The sequence below is a fragment of the Vulpes vulpes genome, chromosome 1 (assembly GCF_048418805.1).
Source record: "Vulpes vulpes isolate BD-2025 chromosome 1, VulVul3, whole genome shotgun sequence".
Taxonomy (NCBI): domain Eukaryota; kingdom Metazoa; phylum Chordata; class Mammalia; order Carnivora; family Canidae; genus Vulpes; species Vulpes vulpes.
The window spans coordinates 143603783-143629493 of NC_132780.1; the positions used below are offsets into that span (position 1 = coordinate 143603783).

The 25711-nt window shown below is 36.9% G+C and overlaps 1 protein-coding gene and 1 non-coding gene across 3 annotated transcripts in view; one reads left to right on the forward strand and one right to left on the reverse strand.

The window, feature by feature from the left end:
* Positions 1-25711, reverse strand: part of CYP39A1 (cytochrome P450 family 39 subfamily A member 1) — an 89154-nt gene that overhangs the window by 38236 nt on the left and 25207 nt on the right. For both annotated transcript variants that reach the window (XM_072733364.1, XM_072733372.1), the window contains 2 exons: positions 25362-25469; positions 20990-21080 (listed from right to left, as the gene is read on the reverse strand). In XM_072733364.1, the coding sequence (XP_072589465.1) occupies positions 20990-21080; positions 25362-25469 (199 nt within the window). The remainder of the gene's footprint in view (positions 1-20989; positions 21081-25361; positions 25470-25711) is intronic.
* LOC112914284 (U6 spliceosomal RNA) lies at positions 18352-18456 on the forward strand. The gene has a single exon (XR_003233830.2). It is a non-coding gene; the product is annotated as a U6 spliceosomal RNA (small nuclear RNA).

Sequence of the window (25711 nt, forward strand, 5' to 3'; positions counted from 1 at the left end):
GTACTCCAATGGCCTATTGTGTCCTTCACATGGACACAATAATGTTAAAGAAAACAATTTTCTGATACTTCTTATTTATGTTTTTCTAAAATTGGTCTATGTTAGAAAAGGCTGTGGTTCAGTTCTCTTTCCCTACCTCCCTAATATAATCAACTTTTCCTCACTTGATAAGAGTTTGCCTCTCAGTCATCTTGATATTCACACTGGTGCATTTTCTCTGCAGTAAAAAAAATCTCTTGAGTGCCAAACAAAAGGGCAAATAGAGAACATATCATACCTAAAGGAGAAGCCCTTGAAAGCAAAGCAAAGCAGGCACAGAAAAGAAATACTGAAAGCAGACAGGTCTTATTTCTTCTCTGTCCACTAGCCCTTGCATACAAACCACATAGCCTGTTTGCATGTCTGACCACATGTCTATCTTAGATTTCAGAAGTGAGATAAGTATCAGACTAACACATATTAACATATCTATTTGAATTGAATTAACAAAAATAAAACAGACCTTTTCCATTTAGAAAACAAGTTGGATTGGTTGATTAATTTGATAATAGGAACTGGCTTAGGGAATTAGGTTATAAGGCAGTCATTTTCCATTACTAAGCAAACTAAATCTATAATTTTTGATAATTAAATATTTTAAACAGACTAAAAGCATGAAGCAATATATCAGGAATGATATCCTTTGAAATACTGAAATGAGGGATAATAAATTTTATACATCAAATTAAAAATGCATAAGGGGATCCCAAATTCTTTTAGAGTATATTTGAGGAAAGAAAGGGAGGAAGGAAGATAGGAAGGAAGAGAGGGAGGAAAGAGGGAAGGAAAAAGCAAGAAAGGAAAGGGGAGAAAAGAAAAGAAAAAAAAAAAGAAAGGAACAAAGAAGGAAAGAAAACCACTGATTAATGGCATGCATTAAAAGATGAATCCCTATGGTACAAAGCCTAAATAAATGTCCTTGGTGAGACAAAGGGAGAGTCTGTGGCTCTGCACAGGAAATAAAGAACTAGAATTGCTGGAGTCTTCAAGGTAGTAAGACAAGGCTGGAGATTGGAGAGAGAAGGGACTCAGCTACATGGCAAGTGACCAGTTACCTAATATGAGGAAAATTCTTTAGAGCAATGGTAGATAAGACCTTTAAGAACAGAATATTCAACTTTATGTCAAATACTCAATTTTAAGTTGTTTCTGGCTGGAATGTATTTTTCTCTTTCCTTGTTCCATATTTTTAATATTTTGAAAAGTTTGCCAAGACATAGCTTTATGTTAACACTTAAGAAAATAAAGATCTGGGTGATACTCAGTGAGGCAATGCAACACCAAAAAGGGGCAAAACATGCAGAAGGGAAAAAAGAAATGAAAAATCAGCAAAGGCAAGAGCCAGGAGTCAAAAGTAAGCTACACGATATAGAAGCCTCCACCTCTTGCTGCCTCCTCCATTCCTCCCTCCAAGGATTCCGAGAACACAGAGAAGGGTTTTGGACCAATTTCACTTTTATCTTGAAAACCAAGATGGCCCTTGTCAAATGGATGCTACAAATAAATTCAAAGTGACCTACAATTCAGATTTTAAATCTTTTTTAAAAAGTATTTTCTCTATTTAGAGAATCTACATTAGACAAACAATCCCTCTATTTTTTTTTCTACTCTACTGCAGCTATAGGGTACAGAAAATAAATATTTTTCTGCTTGATCAAGGATAGATGATTACCAAGGGCCAGGATTTGTATTAAAAATCAGATCTCTGTGTTTACAAAGTGACCTACCTATAATAAGACAGGCATAATTCTGGCCTAAAGAGTTTGGACTCCAAGAATAGTGAAGTTTCTGAGCAGCTTTAAAAAATAATAAGTAAATAAATATTTTCCTTATTAAACTAATTGAATTACAAAGTGCAAAAATGTTTTGTATTATATAACAGAAACAAAAGTTTGAGTTCAAAATAATATTTAAAGTTTAATATGACATATAAGTTGTTGAAAGAACCTTCTAGGTCCAAGATGGAGCTGCTCCTGCTCAGAAACTCAGATAACTTTCATGTTCCTGTAAATGCTCCACTTGGCCAGAAACACATTCCAGTTGGCCAATTCCCTAATGTTAAGCCATGTCTAGGCTCTATACTTATTATTTTCTTGTTTCTTTTCACCCAAACAAGGTTGATTATGTGGCCTCAGCCAATATTTTCTATTTGTCTCTTACTGGTTCTTTATTCTTTATCCTATAAAACCTTCCTGCCTCCCATCCCATTTTGCAAAAAGGAGATGGTCCATTTCATGAAGTAGTAAATAAGGTTTGTTTTTATCACCTAAATTGTCTTCTTTAATAATCTTTTAAACAAAATGTAGAGATATAGAGTACTCTTGGAAAATAGATGTTCTGATAAAATATTTTTAGTTTTTCAAAACCCAGTATGATGTTGGACAAACAAGGTAGTATTCTGGGACCAGATAAAGGAAAAGAAAAGGAAATATGCTAAGTTTTTAAACAACAGCATTAGGTTAAAGACTTTTCTTATTATAACTCTTAGAAATGACTCTGTACCCATACTGTGCATATTTCAATGCACATCTGTGGTTTGTTCTCCCAGCATTTTGACTCTAAAAATAGACGGTTCACTGGAAGATTGCCAAGGTAATCATCAAAAGAGCTAGAGCCTAACGGAGACTGGGACCAGTACAGAAGACAACCAGGGAAAAAGCTATGGATGATTTGGGGTAAAATTCAGAAACCATCTGTTTAAGTCTTGGCATAAATGCAATAAAGGTCAAACCACATCTTAGGATATTTGAAACCAAATAAAAGAAAGGATGATTTTTCTATGCAGAAACAGTAAAACATTTCTAAAATATTTATGGTTTGAGGATTCCATAGGCATCATGGCAAGCATGTTACAACACAGTGAATCATACCTGTGAAGCAGGTGTCATAGATTGGAATTCTATTACTTTAGCCATTAATTCACTCAATATAAATTTGCTTCCTATCTATTATGTGCAGTCCTACCATAGATGCTGTAACAGACAGGAAGAGAATAACACTAATTTACTGACCATCTAATGTCACAAATACTTTGGACCACTTCATTTATTCCTTGTACTTACCTGACAGCTATCAATCCTCAGAGATAACATGCCCTAGGAGACAAGCTTGAAAATACTAGAGCTGCTTTCAAACCTCTGTCCATTCTTGAAAGCCCTTGCCCCATTTACAGTGACCCACCAGTTCCCTTAAGAGGAGAAAGGGAAGAAAGGAATGAGAAAGACACAGTCATTGCCCTAAAGGAGTTTGCACACAAGGACACAAAACAATATCTGCATATAAATTATGATAATATTAGTTTCACAAGAGAGGTTGCAAGCGGCAGGGGTGTTCATCTCTTGCCTAAGGCTGGGCTTTCGGCTAAGCCTGGAAGATGAGTAGGGCTCATTCAGGGAGAAAGAAAAGCAACTTAAATTCCAAAATTAATCATAAAACTATGATTTCTTGGACTTAAAAAGGAACATGACTCAAATAGAATCACTAAAGTCAGTTGTTCTTTGTAGCTTCTCTGACTCCATAATATTTCAAGCTCCTTCTTGCACACACACACACACACACACACACACACACATGCATGCATGCATGCATCCAAAAACAGTAAGTAAACAAATACATAAAATATAAAAATTCTGTTTCTATACTTCAGGAATAACATTACATAAAGATCTAACTAAGAATTTTGGGGAAATAATTCAGGTTTTGACAGAAATGAAGGGGAACAGTAGGCATTTGCTGAGTCATTCAGACCTTCTGAGATATAATTCTGAGGAGTCTGAATCAGAAGGTAGGGTTGCAAAGTGGGGTTGAATACTGAGGAGGCCCTGCACTCCTCCACAGTAAAAAACAGGCGTATTTATTGCCCAGGGACACTTGGAAAGATGATGAGAAGCAGATCATAAATTCCCACGCAAACATAAAGAATGCATCCCTACACAGTCCACCACCTCTTTCTTTTGAAAGCATGGATTCTCAATTCTGTTTGCTCTTCTATGCTGGGAGATCACAAATGTTGTCTTTTCATATTCATGGAGCTGCTTGTTTAAAGTATTTGAAACTCAGGTGTGTACAAAAGGTCACAGTACACATGAAGGACAATGAACCTGAGACAGAAATACATGAGGCAAAGGTTGAAAAGTAAAGAAACCCATGTAATAACCTTGAGCAATGACTCCTACCAAAATGGGATCAAGAAATTTGCTTCCCAAACTTTATAATGATTTGTTTAAAAAGAAATATCAAATAATAAATGCTAGTGTTCACTTTAGATTTATTTGGGGAAATTATATAACAGCTTTGAAAAGAATAGAGCATTTCTAAAACTACTCAAAAATAATAAAGCACTGACATCAATTGCTGACAGAAAATAAGAGCAGGAAACAAGTTTCCTGGCATGTTTTCTCAACCAGGGACCTCAAGATAAGCTCCTGAAAAAAAAAATCAGTTTTTACAGAAAAGACTCAAAACTAAAGAGAACTAATAAATAATTTACAGTATCCTAGAGGGGAAAAGAAGTATCTTATATCCATTCCTTCACTTCAGGAATTTTAAAAACTTTAATAGGATAAATTATGTTCAAAAATTCAATTTTTAGCCTCTAATTTACTCCAGGAATATTTTCTTAGATTGACAAAATTGCTCTTGTCTTCCCAGGAGAAACCTGTATTCACTAGAAAAAGTTAGCATATCTCAAGTAGAATAAGAGTAGATAAAATGTCCTAAAATAGATAATACTATTTATAATGGGTTTCTATATCAGATGACCCTTTAACAGTAAGGTAGTAAGAATGTGCTATTTACAGATTTCTGGAAATTTTTAGTGAGATGAAGATTTGTTTGAATGTAATACAGAAAATCAAGAGCAAAATGAGAGTAGATGAAAGATTATGAAGTATATGGTAGTCTACAAAGTGCTTTTAGTTCACCACAGTTTCCTATAAATTCTTTATAGATATAGTTTCTCCAATAGCTGTAGGCTTCTAGAATATTAATTCATTGCAAATGTTGATAGTTTCTTTTTAAGAGAGAGAGAGAGCATGTGAGTGAGCAGGGTGGGGGGGTAGCAGAGGGAGTGGAAGAGAGAATCCCAAACAGGCTCCACACCCAGCACAGAGCCCGATGAGAGGCTCGACCCCACAATGGTGAGATCATGATCTCAGCTGAAATCAAGAGTCAGACGCTCAACCAAGTGAGCCCTCCAGGTACCCCACAAATGTTGATAGTTCAAACTTTTGCCTCAAGAATGTAAAACAATTTTTAAAATGATTTTTTTTCTTGTAATTTTCTTTTTAGTCTTGAAATATCATGAATTTGCTTGTTGGCAAAAGGAAAATAAATAAGGATTGTGCTCATCAATTTTCCTCTACCAATTATGTTCTTTTTTGTTTCAGTAGCTTTATAAAAAGTTTTAATATTTGGTAGGACATATCATATTACTATTTTATAATTTCAGTAATTTTTATTTACCTTTACTTTTATTTACATTTTAAATAAAAAATATTTAAGTCATTTAGCTAATTTCTCCCACCCCAAATCCATCAGAATTCTCATTAAAATTGACTAAATACATATGAACTTGAAAAGGGTTAGTATTTTCATGATATTAAATCTTTCTGTCCAGGAACATGTGTGCTTTTTTCTTTATTTAGGTTGTATTTTTTAAAACTATATTTTTATAAAATGTTATAAGTCCTCTATATAGGTCATGTCCTAACCCAATTTCTTTATACAAGAAAAATACCACTTAAATGAACAGGAAGGACAGATGTCAAATAAAAAGGAAGGCTTAAAAAAAAAAAAAGGCATCTTAAGGCACTGGTAGTAGATACAGATGAGAAAGCAAAGAATCCTCTGAGAGATTGTCCAGAGATTCTGGGAATGTGAGCACTAGGAGTTTTAGGTTTGTGGCCGGAGGCTGGCAAACCACAGCTTCACTTTCCCCTTCTAGCCACCAGCTTCTTCCAAACTCTGAGTGATTTTGGAGCTTCCAGCTCTGGTTCTTTTGATTTTTCTAGGGATAAACATCAGTTTTGGCATCTGAAGGATTTTAGATAAAATTTTATTACCAAAGAGGCATGTTCCTATCAATGGGAAAGCCAGGCTGATGTATCCAGTCTTTGGACTTCAACTTAGCTGCATAAGAAAGAGCCTTGGGCCTGGAGTACTCCTCACCAGGAAATAAAGAGCCCACACAGCCATGCTGGTCCCACCTTGCGTGGGAACATCCTCCCTTGTTTCAGGCACAGTGAATGCCCCTTTGTCTCTGCTTAAAGCATGGGCAACCTATGGCATCTGGCCAACCTCACTGTTTTATCTGTCCTTCCAAGGGGAGAGGGCACAAGATCCCTCCTACTGAAGCACAAGAGGGGTAAGCTAGGGAGAGATCCACTGGCTGTGAGGGACCTATATCTACTACCGAGGCTGAGTTTGCTGTCTCTTCTCTATGTAAAGGAAGTGTTGTTCACTGCACTATGTTTTTCCTAAAGACTCTGATACCAAGCTGCAATGGGCAGAAGCGCTTATTAGAATCCTGCTCTGGCATCGATAACCAGTGCACCGTACTCTGGCTGACATCTATTGAAACATTAGCAGCAATAACTTTTTGGAAGCAGCCTCTGCTCAGTGACTTCAGTTTGACATTTATAACCATAGACTGACTATCCTTGAAGGAGGCAGTGATTACAGAGGACTGAGAAAGATACCAAGGAGGGGGTGCCTAGGTGGCTCAGTCAGTTAAGCACCTGACTCTTGATTTCAGCTCAGGTGGTGAGCTCAGAGTCATGAGATTGAGCCCCGCATCAGGCCCACCACTCAGTGGGGAACCTACCCTCTCCCTCTGCTCCTCCCCGCTGCTTGTGCTCCTTCTGTAAATTAAATAAATAAATATATATATTTTTTACAAAGAAAGATACCAAGGAATGCAGTGTTGTTTAGAAGAGGTTATTATTACTGATAGAAGAGGTTATTATTACTGATAAAAGAGGTTATTATTACTGGCGTAAGACCAGGAGTTGATAACCAACAGACAGAGTTCCCCCCCATCCTTTCTTCCATTACATACACATATAAAAATACCTCAAATCCTATTCTATCATCTTTTTTTTTTAAGATTTATTTATTTATTCATGAGAGACAGAGAGACAGAGAGAGGCAGAGACACAGGCAGAGGGAGAAGCAGGCTCCATGCAGAGAGTCTGATGTGGGACTCGATCCTGGGTCTCCAGGATCACCTTCTGGGCTGAAGGTGGTGCTAAACCACTGAGCCACCTGGGCTGCCCCCATTCTATCATTTTAAGAAAAATTTTTTTAAAAGATTTTATTTATTTACTCATGAGAGACACACACAGAGAGGGGCAGAGACACAAACAGAGGGAGAAGCAGGCTCCTTGCAGGGAGCCTGATATAGGACTTGATCCCAGGACCCCAGGATCATGCCCTGGGCTGAAAGCAGGAGTTAAACCGCTGAGCCACCCAGGCGTCCCTCAAGAAAAGTTTAATGCCATTGTACCAAGTCAACTATATGATTCTTCTCTGAAAAAATAATACTTTGTGTTATTTCCAGAAATATTTCTTTCGTATAATGAAAAAAGGTTATCAATTTCCGTATTTACTGGAATATGAAATGAAGCCTGCTTTATGATTACAGTGACTTTTTCAAGGAATAAAAGACACAGTTCAACTGATAATAAATATAAGGGAGATACATTGACTAAAGAAAACAAGAGCCAGTAGATGATAAAATGTTAAATATATTTTGACCTACAAATACTCTTTATTTGTAAACTCTACATAAGGATTCTGAATTTTTAGATGATGTTTTCTGGAGAGATGTCAAACTGACCTCAAGGCCTTTACCTTAGTATTTTCTAAAGGGGAAGAATGATTATCCAAATTCCTGAATCATCCTCTAACAGAACACATTGAAAAAAGAGCCATGTCAGAATGAAAAATGTAGAGGATAAATAAAGCAGATGAGCAGTGCCCACCGAATGAGATAACAGAAGACTTAATAAAATGAGATGCACCAGAGTAGGACCTGTCTCCAAGCTTGTAAATTTGAACAGGATATCAAATTATCTACAGCTATCTGAGGGATCTCTTTCAGCCTGTTGAAGCTAGGCAATAAAAGAGAGAGTGACTTCACATACAATCTCCTGAGTTAGAGCATCAGAAGACACACATCAGGTATGAAAGGCAGAAAATGCTAGAGGAAACATAGCCACCTGGGAAATCTTTCATGGGCCAGAAATCTCGTGTGCAAGTTTCACCCTGGCTTTTATGTCTCAGGTAGGGGATTGGAAACAAGTTGTGAGTTTTAAAGTGAGACCATCTTGTCTTTAAGGTCAAGGGGAAAAGAAGGCAACAAATTATATGTTTAGAATGGAACAGAAGAGTTCCAGATGGGATGTCCTGCATTAATAAATACTTTCTCAGGTAATCGATGTATGGTCTTCAAGGTTGATGAATAAAAAACAGTTTGTGAAAAACTCCAGCATAACTGAATGTCTGCTGGGTCCATTCCAGTATTTAAAAAAGCTGGGCTAGCATGATATCACCCAAATGAGTACCTGGTGTTATATGCAACTAATAAATTATCCAACGCTACATCTGAAAGTAAGGGTATACTATATGTTGGCCAATTGAAATTAAATAAAAACATAAAAAAAAAAATTGGGCCAGCAAAGGAAAACAGGCTATGCAAGAAATTTCCCATATGATGTTCAGCCTCCAAAACCTTGTATTAAGTTCATATTGTCAAGCAACCAATGGGAGTTAAATTTTGTAATAAGATAACTTTCTTCTATTCATGACTCCATTGAAGTGCCCTTGGCTCTGCCACTTCATCTCTTTTCTCAATATTCTGGGCAACAAAGAGCTAAGAATCTATCAGAGATACAACATTGACTATCAGTCATTGAACTCTGCAGGTTGCAGAGGGGATATGAGAGGAAGCTTCTTCAGTTAGTTGGAGGGATTTAGGTCTTTGATATGTCATAAATGGAATCCTCCAAGAATGTTGTCATTGGTTGGCAAGATAATATTGAGGCATATTCAAGTGGAGGGAAGTTGTATACAAATTATAATGTAGGTAATATAATATATAATATATAATATAATATAGGTAAGAAGTGACTGTACATAAGGTTTCAAGAATAAATGAAAATGTTTAAATGCAATGAAGTAAAACTGATGAACTAATTAAAATAATACAAACAACATCGACTTTGCCTAGACATCACCACAGGTAGAACTTCAATTATCACTCTGCTAGTTTTTTGTATTTATTTATAATTAAAAAAAGAGACAGAATCTTTTCTCATCAGTGTATGGTGAGTGTAGCCATGTAAGTCAATGTCACCACATAATAGCATCTGGCCACTCAAAAGTGTCAGTGTCAGTACATCTCCAGTCAGGATTGCTGCTAAATCACAACACAATGATTGGCAATGAGCAAATTTTCTCCTGTATCCAAAGTCACACTATTAGTGAGTGGCCAGAATGAAACTCATGAATCAAGTTCCTGACTGTAAGCCAATGAAAATCTGGTAATGTACAATGCACAATGATAAGTTTTACAATGCACAAATGATAAGTTTATGTAATACAGGGATCATTTCTATGTAGGTGCATTTCTATTAACTAATTTGGTTCCTTGTATGTGGACATAAAAATTGTATTAATTCTTCCTTTAAATAAACACACAGCAAAACTGAATGGAAAAAAAGCTGTTAATGTTCCCCTAGATTAAAAAGAATAGGTAGAAAGGGCCAATACAACCATCTAAAAATTTCAGCTGCATTCTTATTTGTTTTATTTTTAAGATAGAATGACCCTCTCCTGGCGGGCAGACATTCACCATGGGAGTCCAGAATTAGAAAGTAAAATTGCTTTATAATAGTCTAAACAGGACCCAAATGTTAATGCCTGAGATTGCTTTTGGTCAGTTGCCCATAAATCTGACTGTTTATGCTGCGCTGGTTAATCTTTTATGACCCAGTAGTCCTTTAGTAGTTATCTTGAAAATACAAAGTAATGGAGCTAAAAATGCAAGAAGCATATCAACATGTATTCCTACACTTTAAGTAAAATAAAAAAAAAGAAGTAAATCATCATGGTAGGCCAATGGAATGACATTTACATTAAAATGCAAATACCTAAATAAAATCAAATATGGCATAGTACATAGTTGAATGTTAAAGTAAAAATATGAATAATTTAGCTTTATTCTTAGAATAGTTCAGCAAAGTTCAACAGACAAACCCCTATAGGAAGTAGAAGAGATTAAGAAAAAAAAAATGTTCCCTTTGTTTATCAAAACACATACAGCAAGTTGGTTCCAATGGCAAGTGTGCAAATTTTTAAATAAACAGATAAAGAAGATGAACACTTGTCTTTGGTTAACACAAAGCTGTGTCAGTTAATGATCGCACTGTTTTTTAAAATTCATAGTTCATATACGTATGAAGTTTCATGAGAAAAGTGAGAAGACAGCTGTACTTTGCTTTCCTGGAATCCATCAGCAAGGGGTCATCTCACCTGGAAACAGGTAAGGGATGCATAGGTACATGTACATAGAGATATACAGATATAAAGTACATGGTTATATTGATGAAATGTATTTATATTTATAAAAGTATATTGATATAGTCATCTAATAAATATGATAATTTCCTATACTCACAAACATATGTAAAGATATATTACCCATACATGTTGATATTTATCAGTTTTGACTACACAATGTCGGAATCCTATGTTTCGACTGAAGCCTGCCTGCCATCATGGAGTCAGGAAACCAGGTTCTTGCTTTCCTTGCCACTCTTGAAGCTAGGATGTTTCCATGAAGGAAAGTTTGCCATTCAGATCAACCAACCCAGGCTTTGAGTCAAGAGTTAGTAATATAACGGAGTGGAGTCTGAAAAAGGTTTCTCTGGCAGCGACTGCAATTTCTGCAGGATTAAGTTTCCTAAGACATACGGTCATCAGCATCTTGTGCCCATCGCCACAACGTGTTTAGCATTAGTGGCAGAATTGTGCTGGCCACACCAGGTCTGCAGACTGATCTGGAGCAGGATTTCAGGTGGTGTCTCCTCCAAGCCTGGCTGTCCAACCCTCCCATAAATTCTGTGAACTCATCACCTTTAATAATCTGGTGTTTTACTAAATCAGCTATAATTAGGGTCTGTAGCTGCCTCTAAGAAACCTTGCTGATAAATTATAAGAGTAACCAGAGTGACTAACATGGAAAAGAAAGTAGGAACGACAAAGTTCAGCTATTGGGAAAGTGAGTGGAGCCACAGGAGGGGAAGGGCTGTGATCTCCAGTGGTGGAAAGGGGCTCAAATGAGGGAGAGAAGACACATCCACCAGGATTTTCTACTGCTATCACCTTGCATTGAACCTTTTTTTTTTTTTTTTTTAGAAAGGGAGGGTGGAAGAGAGTCATAGAGAGAATCTTAAGCAGGCTCCACACACAGCACAGAGCTCAATGCAGGGACCGATTTCACAACTCTGAGATCATGACCTGAGCCAGAATCAAGAGTCAGATGCTTAACCCACTGATCCACCCAGGCATCCCTCAGTGAACTTTTTACATCTGAAATATCCATGCATTGGTGGCAGAGGTTAGGTGAAAATGGAAGTCTGGAAGCCATGATTATAGCAGGTTCCTGCAGGGATGGAAACTAGGAAGGACTAGGCATACGCTTGTCAAGAGAAGGGAAAAATGTCAGTGGAAATGAAAGCCATGACATCTCCTCTTCATATAGTCCTAATATGGTAAATCAAGTTATTTCTCATTTGTTAGAAATATGCTCACATTCTTCTCTGGATAAAATGCCACAAAATGCCACTGATGATGTTGATCTAAGAAAATTCTGTGAGGGGATCCCTGGGTGGCGCAGCAGTTTGGCGCCTGCCTTTGGCCCAGGGCGCGATCCTTGAGACCCGGGATCAAATCCCACATCGGGCTCCCGGTGCATGGAGCCTGCTTCTCCCTCTGCCTATGTCTCTGCCTCTCTCTCTCTCTCTGTATGACTATCATAAGTAAATAAAATTTAAAAAAAAAAAAGAAAAGAAAATTCTGTGAGAACACAGTGAGGCCACACCTGTGGCCTCTGACCCCAACCAGCTCTTCCTCTAGATACTTGCTTGTCTAACGTCTAAACATCTTCAAGTCCTTGCCTGAATCTCACCTGCCATAAGGTCCACTCTGATCCAGCTACTGAATGCTACCACCTGATCTGATCCCCTCTGCTCTGCTCTGATTTCTTGCTACACAGCATTGGTCACTATCTAATATTTTACGGTTTACTTGTCCGTTACACTTATTGTTTTTTTAGATTCAACTTTTTTATTTAAATTTAATTAATTAACATATAGTCTATTATTAAGTTTCATAGGTAGAGTTCAGTGATTCATCAGTCTTTTATATAACACCCAGTGCTCATTATATCCTGTGCCCTACTTAATATCCATCACCCAGCTATTCCATCTTCCCACTCGCATCCCCTCCAGCAACCTTCAGTTCATTTCCTAGAGTTAAGAGTCGCCTCTGGTTTGTCTCCTTCTCTGTTTTCATCTTATTTTATTTTTCCTTCCCTTTCCCCTATGTTCATCTATTGTTTCTTAAATTCCACATCTGAATGAAATCATGTGGTATTTGTCTTTCTCTGACTTATTTTGCTTAGTATAATACCTTCATGCCATCCACATCATTGTAAATGGCAAGATTTCATTCTTTGTGATGGCTGAGTCATATTCCATTTTATACCACATCTTATTTATCCATTCATCTGTTGAAGGACACCTGGGCTCTTTCCATAGTTTGGCTCTTGTGGACACTGCTATTGTCTGTCTCCCCTACCAGAATGTAAGCACCAAAATGGAAGTAATTTTTGTTTTCTTGCATATCCCAAACTCCTAAAATAGTTGTTGGCATATAATAGGAGCTCAATAAATATTTGTTCAATAAGGGGCGCCTGGGTGGCTCAGTGGTTCAGCACCTGCCTTGGGCTCAGGCCATGATCCTGGGATCCTGGGATCAAGTCCCACATTGGGCTCCCCGCAAGGAGCCCACTTCTCTCTCTGCCTATGTCTTTGCCTCTCTCTGTGTGTCTTTCATTATTACACAAATAAAATCTTAAAAAAAATATATTTGTTCAATGAATGAATGGATATGGCTGAGGTGAAATAAAGAGGAGGCAGGGTGACAGAGATGAGATTGTTGAGATGACAAAAAGCCTCCAAGGTCACATGAAGATTCTAGATTTTATTCTGAGTGAAATGTAAAGCCACTGGATGATACTGAGTACAGAATACCTGAACGCAATAGATCAAGGGGAAAAAGCCAGTGGAGAAGTTGAACCTGCCAAAGGACTGATGATTAATGGAAGAGAACCTCAGAGGTCATTAATTAGAGATCCACATGTTCAGGTGTCCTTGGTCAGAAGAAGGCATAGGTACACAAAAAAGGAAAGATGATTCTCACATGAACCGCAAGCCAGCTATCTTTTATGGTGTTTATTATCAGCCACCATTTTTGGGGTGGGGAAAATTACGCTGTCCTGACAGTTATAATATATTTGTTTTAGAAATCAGCTTGGTTGGGCAGCCCCAGTGGCGCAGCGGTTTAGCGCCGCCTGCACCCCGGGGCGTGATCCTGGAGACCTGGGATCGAGTCCCACATCAGGCTCTCTGCATGGAGCATGCTTCTCTCTCTCTCTCTCTCTCTCTCTCTCTCTGTGTCACAATAAATAAATAAAATCTTTAAAAAAAATAGAAATCAGCTTGGTTATGATACTTATAATGTTTGACTCAAGAATGAAGTACATAGTTTAGAAAATACTTTTTCTAATCTACAAGTTTACTTGTGTGTGACGTCCTCTAAAGGCATCAAAACTGAATCACATTTAGTGGTACATTTACACTAAGTAGTGTAACAGAAAGAAAATGAAGAACGTTTTAGAGGGTATTCAAGGGGCCACCTTGTTTAGATTATTACACTGCTTGCAAAGATGGATCAAATAATCAGGCTATGGTTTCAGGCTCAGAGGTATGAACATTACTCCAAGAATATTTTCTGAGTACACATGTAATATAATTAGCAGTGAGCTTTAGGAAGATTAATATGTTAGTGACTTGGAATGGAATTAAGCTGGAAACTGGACCTCAGCATGTTAATTCAGGCATTCAGAGTACAATTTTGAAATAAGATTTGGTAATTTGTATTATCAAATCCTGAGCCAAACCAATATTGGTTCAAATTGTAGTTCTATCACTTACTAGTTGTGTGGTCTTGGTTGGTTACCTAATTGGTACATCACTTACCTCATGTTTAAAATGGGGATAAATAATAACATTTAGGAGGGATGATTCAAGGATTAAGTGAGTCAATAAGAAGAGCACTTGGAACAGGGCCTGGTACTTTTAAGTGCTATCTAAGTGTTAGCTATTATTGTTGCTGTAATTTCTACCCCCTAGGATGATGTTAGAAATACTTTCATGCTATATTTCTGCTGCATTCAGTCCCTTTAACGGATGGCCAGCTGATATAAAATAATTCAATCATTCCTGTAAACATTCAAGAAAACTATGATATTTAAATTTTTTTAAAAAAAATTTAGAGACACAGAGAGAGAGTGCACATGCATGTGCACAAGAGTGGGGAGGGGCAGGGGGAAAGAGAAAGACAGAATCTCAGCCAGACTGTCCACTTAGCACTGAGGCCGGGCAGGGAGGCTCAATCTCAAGACCCTCAGATCATGACCTGAGCCAAAATCAAGAGTAGGACACTTAACCAATGGAGCCACTCAAATACCCCGAAAACTATGATATTTTTTTTAAAAAATGTTTTTAAAGATTTTATTTATTTATTCATGAGAAACACAGAGATACAAAGAGAGGCAGAGACACAGGCAGAGGGAGAAGCAAGGCTCCATGCAGGGAGCCCGACATGGCACTAGATCCCAGGTCCCCAGGATCACACCCCAAGGTGCAGCCGGCGTTAAACCACTGTACCACCGGGGCTGCCTGAAAACTATGATATTTTAAAAAGCTACACTGATTAATATTTAGAAGTAGAAAAACTCAAAGTCATAATAGTCACTATTTCATGATATGGCAAGATTATAAAATTTCATATAACCGATATGATTATATCAGTGTTGGTCATGCTAAGATTCATAAAACAATTACAGTTTGACAGACATCGTGGTATTTTACATTTGCCATATTCTCCTTAGTGACTCCATGAAATGGGCATTCTTATTTTGTCATTTGCTCAAAGAGGAAAAAGGCTCAAAGAATTTGGTAACTTGAATAAGGAATTAACCAGTTGTAAGTATCCCAGACTAGATTTGAATCCAGGCATTCTGACCTCCATATTTGTACTATATTTTTGAGGTTATGACAGGCAACTGAAATAATGTGTAGTGATCTGCAAATCAAAATTTAAAACAGAATGACCAATTTCCAGGAATTATGCCCAAAAACTCTGTAGCAAAGCAAAATATTCTTCATCAGATCCTCAGTAATTTGATAATGTATATTTCACCCAAGATCAACAGATAAAATAAAATCATAATCAAGAAGATGTTTTATAGAGTTCAGAACCCAAGAGACATGTTAGCATTCGTTACCATTTTTGTGGAATCCTAGACTTGAGACTGCTGAGAGTCTCAAAGCACAATCAGATGTTGGCTAACACTAGGGTTTTGTTAACTCAAAACTTAGGGGCAGAAACTGAGCAAAATTTCTTTACATAAAATACTCATTTCATATCAACTGTCCAGAGAGATGGGTGATAAAGCTGCAAATGAAAAGTAAACTAAGACATTCATCTAATATCTTCTTATATTTGTTCATTAAATTTATTCAGAATATAATTGAGTAATTTGGGTTCTAGGCAGCTGGGGATCGTATAGAGACCAAGACAAGCATTGCTCCTGCTGTTGGAGAGACTGTTCTGATGAAGAAAGCAGAAGATAGATAGATGATAGATAGATAGATAGATAGATAGATAGATAGATAGATAGACTAATAAAATAATCCTTATGAAGGAAATAGTGAGGAGAGTCAGAGAATCTCTAAGAGCAGAGTTAGGGAAAGTGACTTCAGACAGAGCAAGCCTAAAAGATCTATATTCAAAAATGACATTCAAGCTGACTAAAAAATGAACAAAAACAAGGAAAAGGGTTCCAAGCACAGAAAACCTGCAGGATTCATCATCAGGTGCACATCTCCAAAGAAACTATTTAAATGTTCCTTTCTCTCTCCTAACGTCTTCTGATACTTCCAAATCTGTTTTCATTTATGCACTTCATTCATGAACTTCCTTGAGACCATGAACAACATCTGGATCATCTTCATTATCCTGATAGTTCACACAATGCCTTGACATAATGGGCACTCAAAAAGATATTTGAGGGCCAACTAAATAAACAGATGAATGAAGGGTTAACAATTAATCTGGAAAGTTTCCTAAAAAGAAATTTTAAAACTTACGGTTCAGGGTAATGTCAGCAAAAATAGCAGAGTTAAGGACTCCCAAAATTCTCTCTTTAAAATCAATGAAAATCTGATAAAAATTGTCAGAATCAACTTTTTCAGAACTTTGGGAATTAACCAAAGGCTTCCAGCAACCCAGGGAATGTTTATCCAAGAAAAAGGACTAAATCTTGGTAAGAAGAGCAAGCTTAATAATTAACTTGCCCTATTCCCATCCCTCTCTCCATAGGTCCATGGTAGCCTTGAAAAACCGTAGCCTATAACCACAGTGCAAATAAGCAGCCCAGCAGCCAGCAGAGGGGATAGAATAAGACTGGAACTCTTCAAAACATCATTCCTAGGGAATTCTCATTATTTGACCTGTCTGGCAGTTCCCTGGAAGGTCCCACTTATAAGACTATCTTTATCTGACCTGACTTGGAATTCACACAGTGGAAAAAGTCTTTTCCCCATGGGTAGTGGCTGGAAACCCTTAAAGATAATTAACTTTCCAGCTACCCAAGGCAATAGATAACAGTTTGGACAAACAGGAAAACCAAAAGATTAAAACTGAATAGCCAGGGAATGAGATGTCCTAAGGGCTTTGAAAAGGTCCAATGTATTCCTGGGAATATAGAAATGAGTGCACTTGTGTAGCACTGCACAAACACCCAGGGCCTCATTCAGACTCAGGAAAGACCTAAGAAGGCTCTAAGGTCTGACCTACGGCTGACCTTGAGGTTCCGTACAAGTAGGAAATAAAAGTTAAGGCAGCACTGCCAACTGCCTAGTTAAGTTTTGAAGGCATGCTCCAATACACAAACAAAATCCAAAACATGCAAATATAAGAGTCTTATTGGTTCTTAGTATAAAGAAACCTTTGTTCAACTATTAGCTGAATACTAAACTAACCAAGCAGAAACATATGTGGCCACACATGATAATATAAAATGTATAGAATTAGTTAATGAAAGTCAATAAACATACAAACAAGAGCTGTGACAAGCAGCAACAGCAATCCTGAGGAAAACAAGGAGAATCAGATTTCAGAGTTGCCACATTGTATTATTTAAAACATTCAGTTTTCAAAAAAATGCAAGACATGCAATGAGAAATATGCAATAATACATGGAACAAGAAAATATAGACCATACACAGGGGAAAAAGCAATCAGTAGAAACTCCCTGAAAAAAAACAGATGTTAGACTTACTAAAAAAAGAGAAAAAAAAGACTTTAAGATATTTTAAATACATTTAAAGACTTTAAGAAAAATTATGTTTAAAGAACAAAATAAAAAGTATTGGTAAAAAGATATAAATTATAAATAAAGATGAGGACAGAAAAAAAAAGAAATAGTAAATAGAAAAGTGATACAAAAAAAATCTTTGAAAACAAAACTGACGATCCTTTAGCTATACTGACCATGAAAAAATGAGAGATTACACAATTATTAATATCATGAATGAGGAGATACTTTTCTAATGATTTTACAGAAATAAAAAAAGATTGTGGTCAATAATATGAACAGTTATTTTTTTTTATTTTTTTATTCATGATAGTCACAGAGAGAGAGAGAGAGAGAGAGAGAGAGAGAGGCAGAGACACAGGCAGAGGGAGAAGCAGGCTCCATGCACTGGGAGCCTGACATGGGATTCGATCCGGGGTCTCCAGGATCGCATCCTGGGCCAAAGGCAGGCACCAAACCGCTGCGCCACCCAGGGATCCCAATATGAACAGTTATATATAACAAGTTAAATAACCTAGGTGAGATGGACAAATTACTTAAAAAAGACACAAACTACAAAACTGACCCAAGAAAAAGTAGATAATTCTCACTTTGGCTGCACACAGAGTAAATTTGGAACAATAAAGGGAAGATTAACATAGTTCCTGAGTAAGGAAGACACGCAAATTCATTCAGTGCCCCTATTTTTCTGAGGATGTAATGTAGAGCTTTGATGACCAGTTAACAACACTGTATTATGCATATGAAAGTTGACAAGAAAATAGATCTTAAAGGTTTGCATCAAAAGAAAAAAAATCATAAATGTGTGATAATGGATGTTAACTAAATTTACTGTGGTGATAATTTCATAACATGCATATATTAAATCATGATATTGTACATCTAAAACTAATACAATGTCAGTTATATTTCAATTAAAAAAGGAAATATAGACCTGTAACAAGTAGAGTGATTTAATTAATCAAAAACTGCTCTCAAAGAAAATGTCTTCACCAGATCACTTCACTGGTGAATCTATCATATGATTAAGGAATGATTAACATCATCAATCCTTTGCAAACTCTTCCAAGAAATATAAGTGAATACTACTGAAGTCATTCTATAAAGTCAGAATTATCCTGATTCCAAACCCAGACAAACATAAGAAAACTTAAGATTGATATCCCTAATTAATATAGATGTAAAAATTCCTAAATTTCCTTAGTAAAATACTAATAAACTGAATCCAAGAACATAAAAATTATATGTGTTTTATGGATATAAATACATATATAATATAGATATTTTATATCCATAAAAATTGTACATATTATATCATATGACTACATAGCATTTATCTCAGGAATGCAAGGGCAGTTCAATGTGTGAAAATCAATTAATGTAAAACATCATGATACAAAATAAAACATTATGCTAAGTGAAAAAAGCCAGACACAAAGGACCAATTATTCAATAGCAGCTTTTACCCTTAGCCTTATTTTATAAGAAAGTTGAGCAACATGCCTGGGATAGACTAGTGGTGACTGTTGAGGCCACAGAGATGTGACGAAGTGTCTAGGTCACTAAACACATCTCCTAGAAAGAAAAGGTGATCTTATAAAGCATTAAGAATGGGAGAATCGCCATATTGAGTCAGGTTCTTGTTCCATGCACTCTAATGTACTTTCTTTAACAAGGTCCTTTGTATGGGCATATGGATATCTCCTTTGATATCTACCTCCAAAGAGTGAGTAGCCTCCTCTCACATCTAAGTTCCTGAGCTACATCTTAAACATGAATTGATCTAAATTGCTTCCGTATAAACACAGCAAAACACATGATACTTTATGTAAATTGTTTTCAAGTCTGCAAGAGTCATAAACTGAAAGCATTTATACGTATGGACTTTTTGCACTGGTATTGCTATTTGAAGGAGCATTTGTCGGGGAGAACAGTGGGTTCTAAAAATAGACTGTAGAAAAAGAATAAAGGTTTCATCTTTTTCCTTTGAAGTATGTTCAAGAGTTCAAGATTCAAGTATTAAAGACATTCAGATGAATGTAGCACTTCTGTTGTAACCTTTGGGTTAGACAGGCTGCCTGCATTATCTCCGTGATCCCATAATACTTCTTGATTTCCTAAAGACCAGGACTTTGGAGAACCCTAAATGAGGAGAAGACTCTAAAAAAGAAATGGTAAAGTCGGATATGTAACAATGAAGGATGTATTCCCTTTTATCATTTGTAGACATGCAGGCATGCACATTTCTATTAGCTTTGTAGAGGTTAAGTTCCATGAAGGTAAGTAGTTTTCTCTTTACTTCACTAACATATCACCAGAATCTAACTCATCAGCATTGTTGATACTCAGTGATTCCAATCCTCACCATTTCTATGAGATAAGATTCAAGGCTCAGAGACAGTATGGTTTAGATAGTCATGTTGATCAAGCCAATTTGCTTTTTGGTTTAATTCAATAAGAAGCAGTAGAAAGTAAGGAAAAACTTTCAAATAAAATATTCTCAGCAATCATGATGCGGTGGGAGGAGCTGTTAATTGGCATCATATCTTTTGTCCTACCAGTATATTGTTTTCTTCCAAGTCATTTATTATTCTTTTTATATCAGAATACACAATTTGACATATTTAGGTTTTTCAAAGATGCTACTTCCAAACAGGTCAAGTCATGCTAAATAAATAAGTAGTTGAGTGCTCTCTGCATTCAAGCTTATTTCTGCTTTTCATATATTTTTAAAAAGATTTTATTTATTTATTCATGAGAGACACACACAGAGAGAGAGGCAGAGACACAGGCAGAGGGAGAAGCAGGCTCCCTGCAGGGAGCCTGATGTGGGACTTGATCCCAGGACCCCGGGATCACGACCTCAGCCAAAGGCAGATGCTCAACCACTGAGCCACCCTGGCATCCCTATCTTTGCTTTTTAAAACAGATGACAACTGAAGAGTCCAAATTTGAACTAAAAAAAAATGCAAGGTAGCAATCCCCATCTACAGTTCTAATCCCTCAAATCTCTAACTTTTAAAACAATTGCTTTAATGACAAAACCTTACCTGACATCTGTGTTATGTATTTTATACCCTGAAACACACAACAACTTGTGTTTAATTTTGGATTCTGTTTAATTTCTGTAAGTTTCTGGGCAGTTAGCTTTGCCTGTTACACGTGACAAACACACATTATTAGATATCTCTTCAACTATGTAAGTGAATTCAGGTTTAGTACCTGCTGTGCCAAACACAGAAGATACGCCTTCCATAATGGTCTTGTGGATACTGGGATGAGAGAGGACAAATGCAAGTGTCCAGAATGCAACCTTAAAAACACAAAACAAAAAACACGAATCAAACAATACAAACTTCTTTGAAAATGAATAAAAACATCTGTAGTATTAGCTATAAACATGAAAAGAAACCAGGAAAATGTTTAAATTAAACTTAAAACCATGTTAGTACAGAGAATTTTTGAAAACCACTAGATTTTATGTACAAGAGAGATGTTATATATACCTCTGAGAGGTCAAATCTATAATTTTATTCTGTCACTATAGTTTAACTCTGTTGTTTATACAGATTAAATTATCTTTGCTACAAAATGAGGCAGGATTTTTTTTTACAAATGCATGTTATAAAATATTATATATGCATACATTAAATATTCAGAAACAATGAATTATGACATTTAAAATGTTAATCCAAAATAAAATATTTTTTAAAATTTGCTTTTCATGAAATAGAAATAAATGAGCAAATCATTTATTTATCATTGCAAATTCTCTTTAGATCAAAGAAAACTGTTTCGTATCTTTCCTCACTGTGGTATTACAAGGTAAAATTATACTGCCATACATCTCAAAAATTAACTTTCCACTAACTTGGGCAGGTGTTTTTCCTTCTATTTTTAGGTTGCAAAACAAAGGAACCTATATAAAATCAATAAAAGAAGTTTGGGTTTCCCTTTTGTCTTTTCTGGAAACATGTATTGCAAAAGAAATTTCATCTAGGAAAATCAGTCCTGAAAGACTCAGACAATACTTAATATTTAAAACACTTAAGGTTTTTTGTCTCTTTTGTGAGGCAACTTTAAATGTCTTTAAATAATCCCAATACTCCCCTCTGTGGTCAAAAAAGGAAGAGCAACTGTCTGAAGGGAAGCCCTCAAACAAGCCAAATTTCATACTCCTCATGGTTTTCCCCCCTGGGGCATGAAACCTGACAGTGCCAGGGTAAATGTGGTACTGTGTACATAAACAGAGTGAATGGGAGAACCATGGCATGGCCACCACCACCTGGAGAGCCTCCTTCTGTGGCATTATCCAGTTTACCAAAGACTTACCCTAAAGATCATCCAGTCCATTTTACAGTAGAAGAAACAGGCTCAGAAAGCACTCTTCTCTTGTCTACCCACTCAGGCCCCTTCTACTACTATCTATGGATACAAGTGCTGAATTACTGGATTTAATTAATAACCACTCCATACTCAATTCATCTTATTTAAAGGGTCAGAGTTCTTATTAGGGGGAAAGAGAGGTTAGTGATAGCACACAGATTTTCAGTTGTACAAAAACGGTTCAGAGTTATTATACTAACAAGTGCTTAGAGTCTTAAAGATTCACAAAAATTGGGTAATACTTATTTTTTATAATGAACACAGGGAATTCAGCTAAATTATAAATGGCTGCACAAAGGTGCTATATATCATTTTTAAATTTGGTAAAAAACTCAATTACTTTTTTAAAAAGAAAAGTCACATAAAAGAGAGTAATGAGTAAATATGAAGTTTACATGTATTACCGAAACAACAAACAAGAATAAATGACCTCGAGATCTTTGTGCATGCCCAGGTAAAAACTGCTCCCCAAGGTGCCAATTAGTATTTTGCCGAAGAGATCAAGTCCATGCCGAGGGCCACTCAAGAAGGGGAAGAGGGCTCACTTAACTTCACAAGCAGCCACTGCAATCCTTTTGGAGAGGTAAGAATAAAGGAAAGAAGGGACAAGGAGGATACCCCTGACCTTATAGAAGAAGATGAAGTGGGTATGTTTTTCAGCATCAATTATTCCTCCATGCAAAGAAAGATTTAACAAATACTGATGGAGTCTCTATAACACATTAGTCTTCTACAATCATGGTAAACACAAATATGTGTCAGATATCATTCCTGCCCAAAGAACTTTCATGTCTAATTGGGGATATGAAATACAGTCAGGAGGAAAAAGAACTCAGTGTGCAGGCAATGGGTGTAACAGACAACACAGGCTGTGGGAGCTGAGGGTAAGGCGGGATGGGGTGGGGTGGGGTTATGGTCAGTACTGAAAGGATTCAGAAAGAGCTTGGGAGGAACAATACCAAAGATAAAAATGTCAGCAGTGAGACTGGTTCTGGAAAAAATGTTCCTAAAAAGTTTATTTGGCAGGAATCTCTTGGAACTTGGAAATGGTTTTCCCATACAAATGATTTTGCAAATTATGGTTAATATTTTGGGCCAGTCTACCAAAATTCACCTCAACCATAATGGAACCTTCTGGAGACCTGTCTTGTCCCAAGCCTATCTGAAGCCCGAGCTCTCAGTTCCACGGGCCTTGAGGCAGAGCCCAGAATGGGAGAAAAGAGAAGACATAGGCATGAAGAAAGGGCAGGTCCCATCACCTGTCCCTCTGGCAGGGCTTTTATTCTCTAGGCAGAGGCGGGAGATCACATAGAAGCTGGACAGCAGTGGCTACTCCTACCCTGGGGCATTGTTTTGGAAGTCAGGGCAGTTTATTATTAATGGGCCATTGAAAGCAACGACTGCAACAATGGCCTTAATTTTTATAAAAGACGAAATCTGACATTGAGCACCTTCTTTGTTCCAGGGACTGTGAGCCACATTCCATATCTTAAAAATACAATGCTCATGACCATCCTCTGAGGTAGATAACATTAATCCTATTTTATAGATAAGAACACTGAGGTTTGGAGAGGTTAAACAATTGGTTCACTGTCACCCAGCACTGGGATTTGGCCTTGTGCCTGACTCTAAAGCCTTTCCAGGGTCTCTGCCTGCACACCAGCTGTCTCTTGGAGGTGCCAACAAGAGCAAGCAAGATGGAACTTTCATCAGACACTTTCTTTCTGAAATTAATGATTTAAATCCTTTCAGGCAAGTGCCAGGAACAAATTCCAAAGAACTGACTTCCCCTGAGTCAGATCAATGGGGCTTTGTGTCCCTTTCTTCTGGAGGATCTCTCTAATGAGATCTTGAAAATTAATCCTGTGACAGGAGTGGCTGTTTTGTTGCTGCTTTGGGAGCTGTTCTGACATTTGCCTTTTAATTTTGCTATAGCTTAATCAGTATCCAAGAAAACTATGTAAGGAGAAATCAGGGCATAATATCAGAGGCATATAAAGAAGGAGAAAGGATTAGAAATTTTTATTTGCCTGTGCCAGATGAAGTACATATGGCTGACACACGTTTGAGCAGAGACCAGAGTTTCTATTTCTGCTTTCACCCAATCAGTTTTACAACACATGAAAAGAAACTAGACTATCAGTACTTACAAAGCCTTCACTTAGGAGGAAGGAGAATTTAATAATACCTAAAATATCTTTCTTCTATTTGTTAGAAGAAACAAAGAAAATGTCCACATTTATCATTAGAGATGGGCTGAATATTCCTGTTTAGTAGAAAACAAATATGTAAAAAAGGTTACCCTTTAATTCCTCAAATAATGTAAGTGCAGCTTAAGCTAATGTAAAATCCTCACTAATATGCATCAAACAAGAAGTGGCCAACATACCACATGGCTTTAATCTAGTTCATAACAACTTTAAAAAGAAACTGTTAAAAAGTATCTGCTCTCCTTAGTATTGTGAATTCCAATGTCACCATCTCTATTCATGGGGAAGCTTACAGGACCAAGATGCCAAGTAACACAAACAGGAATGGTGCACAGAAGGAGAATGGGTGGAGGCGGGGGACAAAGAACTACTATTCGCTGGGTACCAGCTGGGTTTATCTCACTGAATCCTCACAACCACCTTGTAGAGAAAGGAGGGTGGCCATTCATTAAGTACTCAGGTCCTAGAACCATATCAGGAGTTGTATTATCCCTTTGTTACCCATAAGGAAATGGAGGCTGAGGGTTTAAAGATCTCCATGAGGTTCTATAGCTCTGGTGCAGGGTATCTTGATTCAAGCCCCATTCTATCTCAGACTATCCATTTACCTACTCTCTCCCCAATAAAATGTTAGAGTCAAGACTTCCTCATCTTTGCAGCACCAACACTAAGCATGTTTGTTGCCTGACAAAGAAAGTGCTCCATAGGCAGGTGTTGTCACAACTGACCCCAGAAAGCAAGCTTTACCCTTAGCCTGCTATAAGCTGCCTTGCAGAGGGCAGAATTTACTTAACATCTCGGCTTTGCCTCCTCTGTGGTATTATTAGATTTCACTCTGCAGTCAGTTTTGTTTTTCTATCTCACAACCAAATCCACTGTAGCCTTTTTCTTTCCCATAATAGAGAATTGAAAAGATTGGAAAAAAAGGAAAGAAAAATGAAGGAAAAAATTGAAATTGCAGTAGACAGAAATGTAACCATTCCTTCACTTATACTTACAGGGACAGCATTTGACAGAGAAGCCCAAAGTAGTAAGAGCCCATAATTGGGGCTCTTTTCTTCCTTTCTTTCCATCTCTACAATATCCAGCATAGTCTGCATCAGTGTCTGTTTAAAAGAAATACATATCATCAAACCACACCTATGTGACAAAGACTGATATTAATAAACAAAGACCATGCAGTTTTCCTTAATCTCAAATATATTATTTCTGCCATTCCTACATTTGCAGCTTGAGGTATGCTAAGGGATTTATATACTTACTGTTGCATAGAAATTAGGAGTTGGGACTCTCTAGCACAACTGCTTTACAGCATTGGTTCAAATCCTAGCTTAGTTTTTTTTCTTTT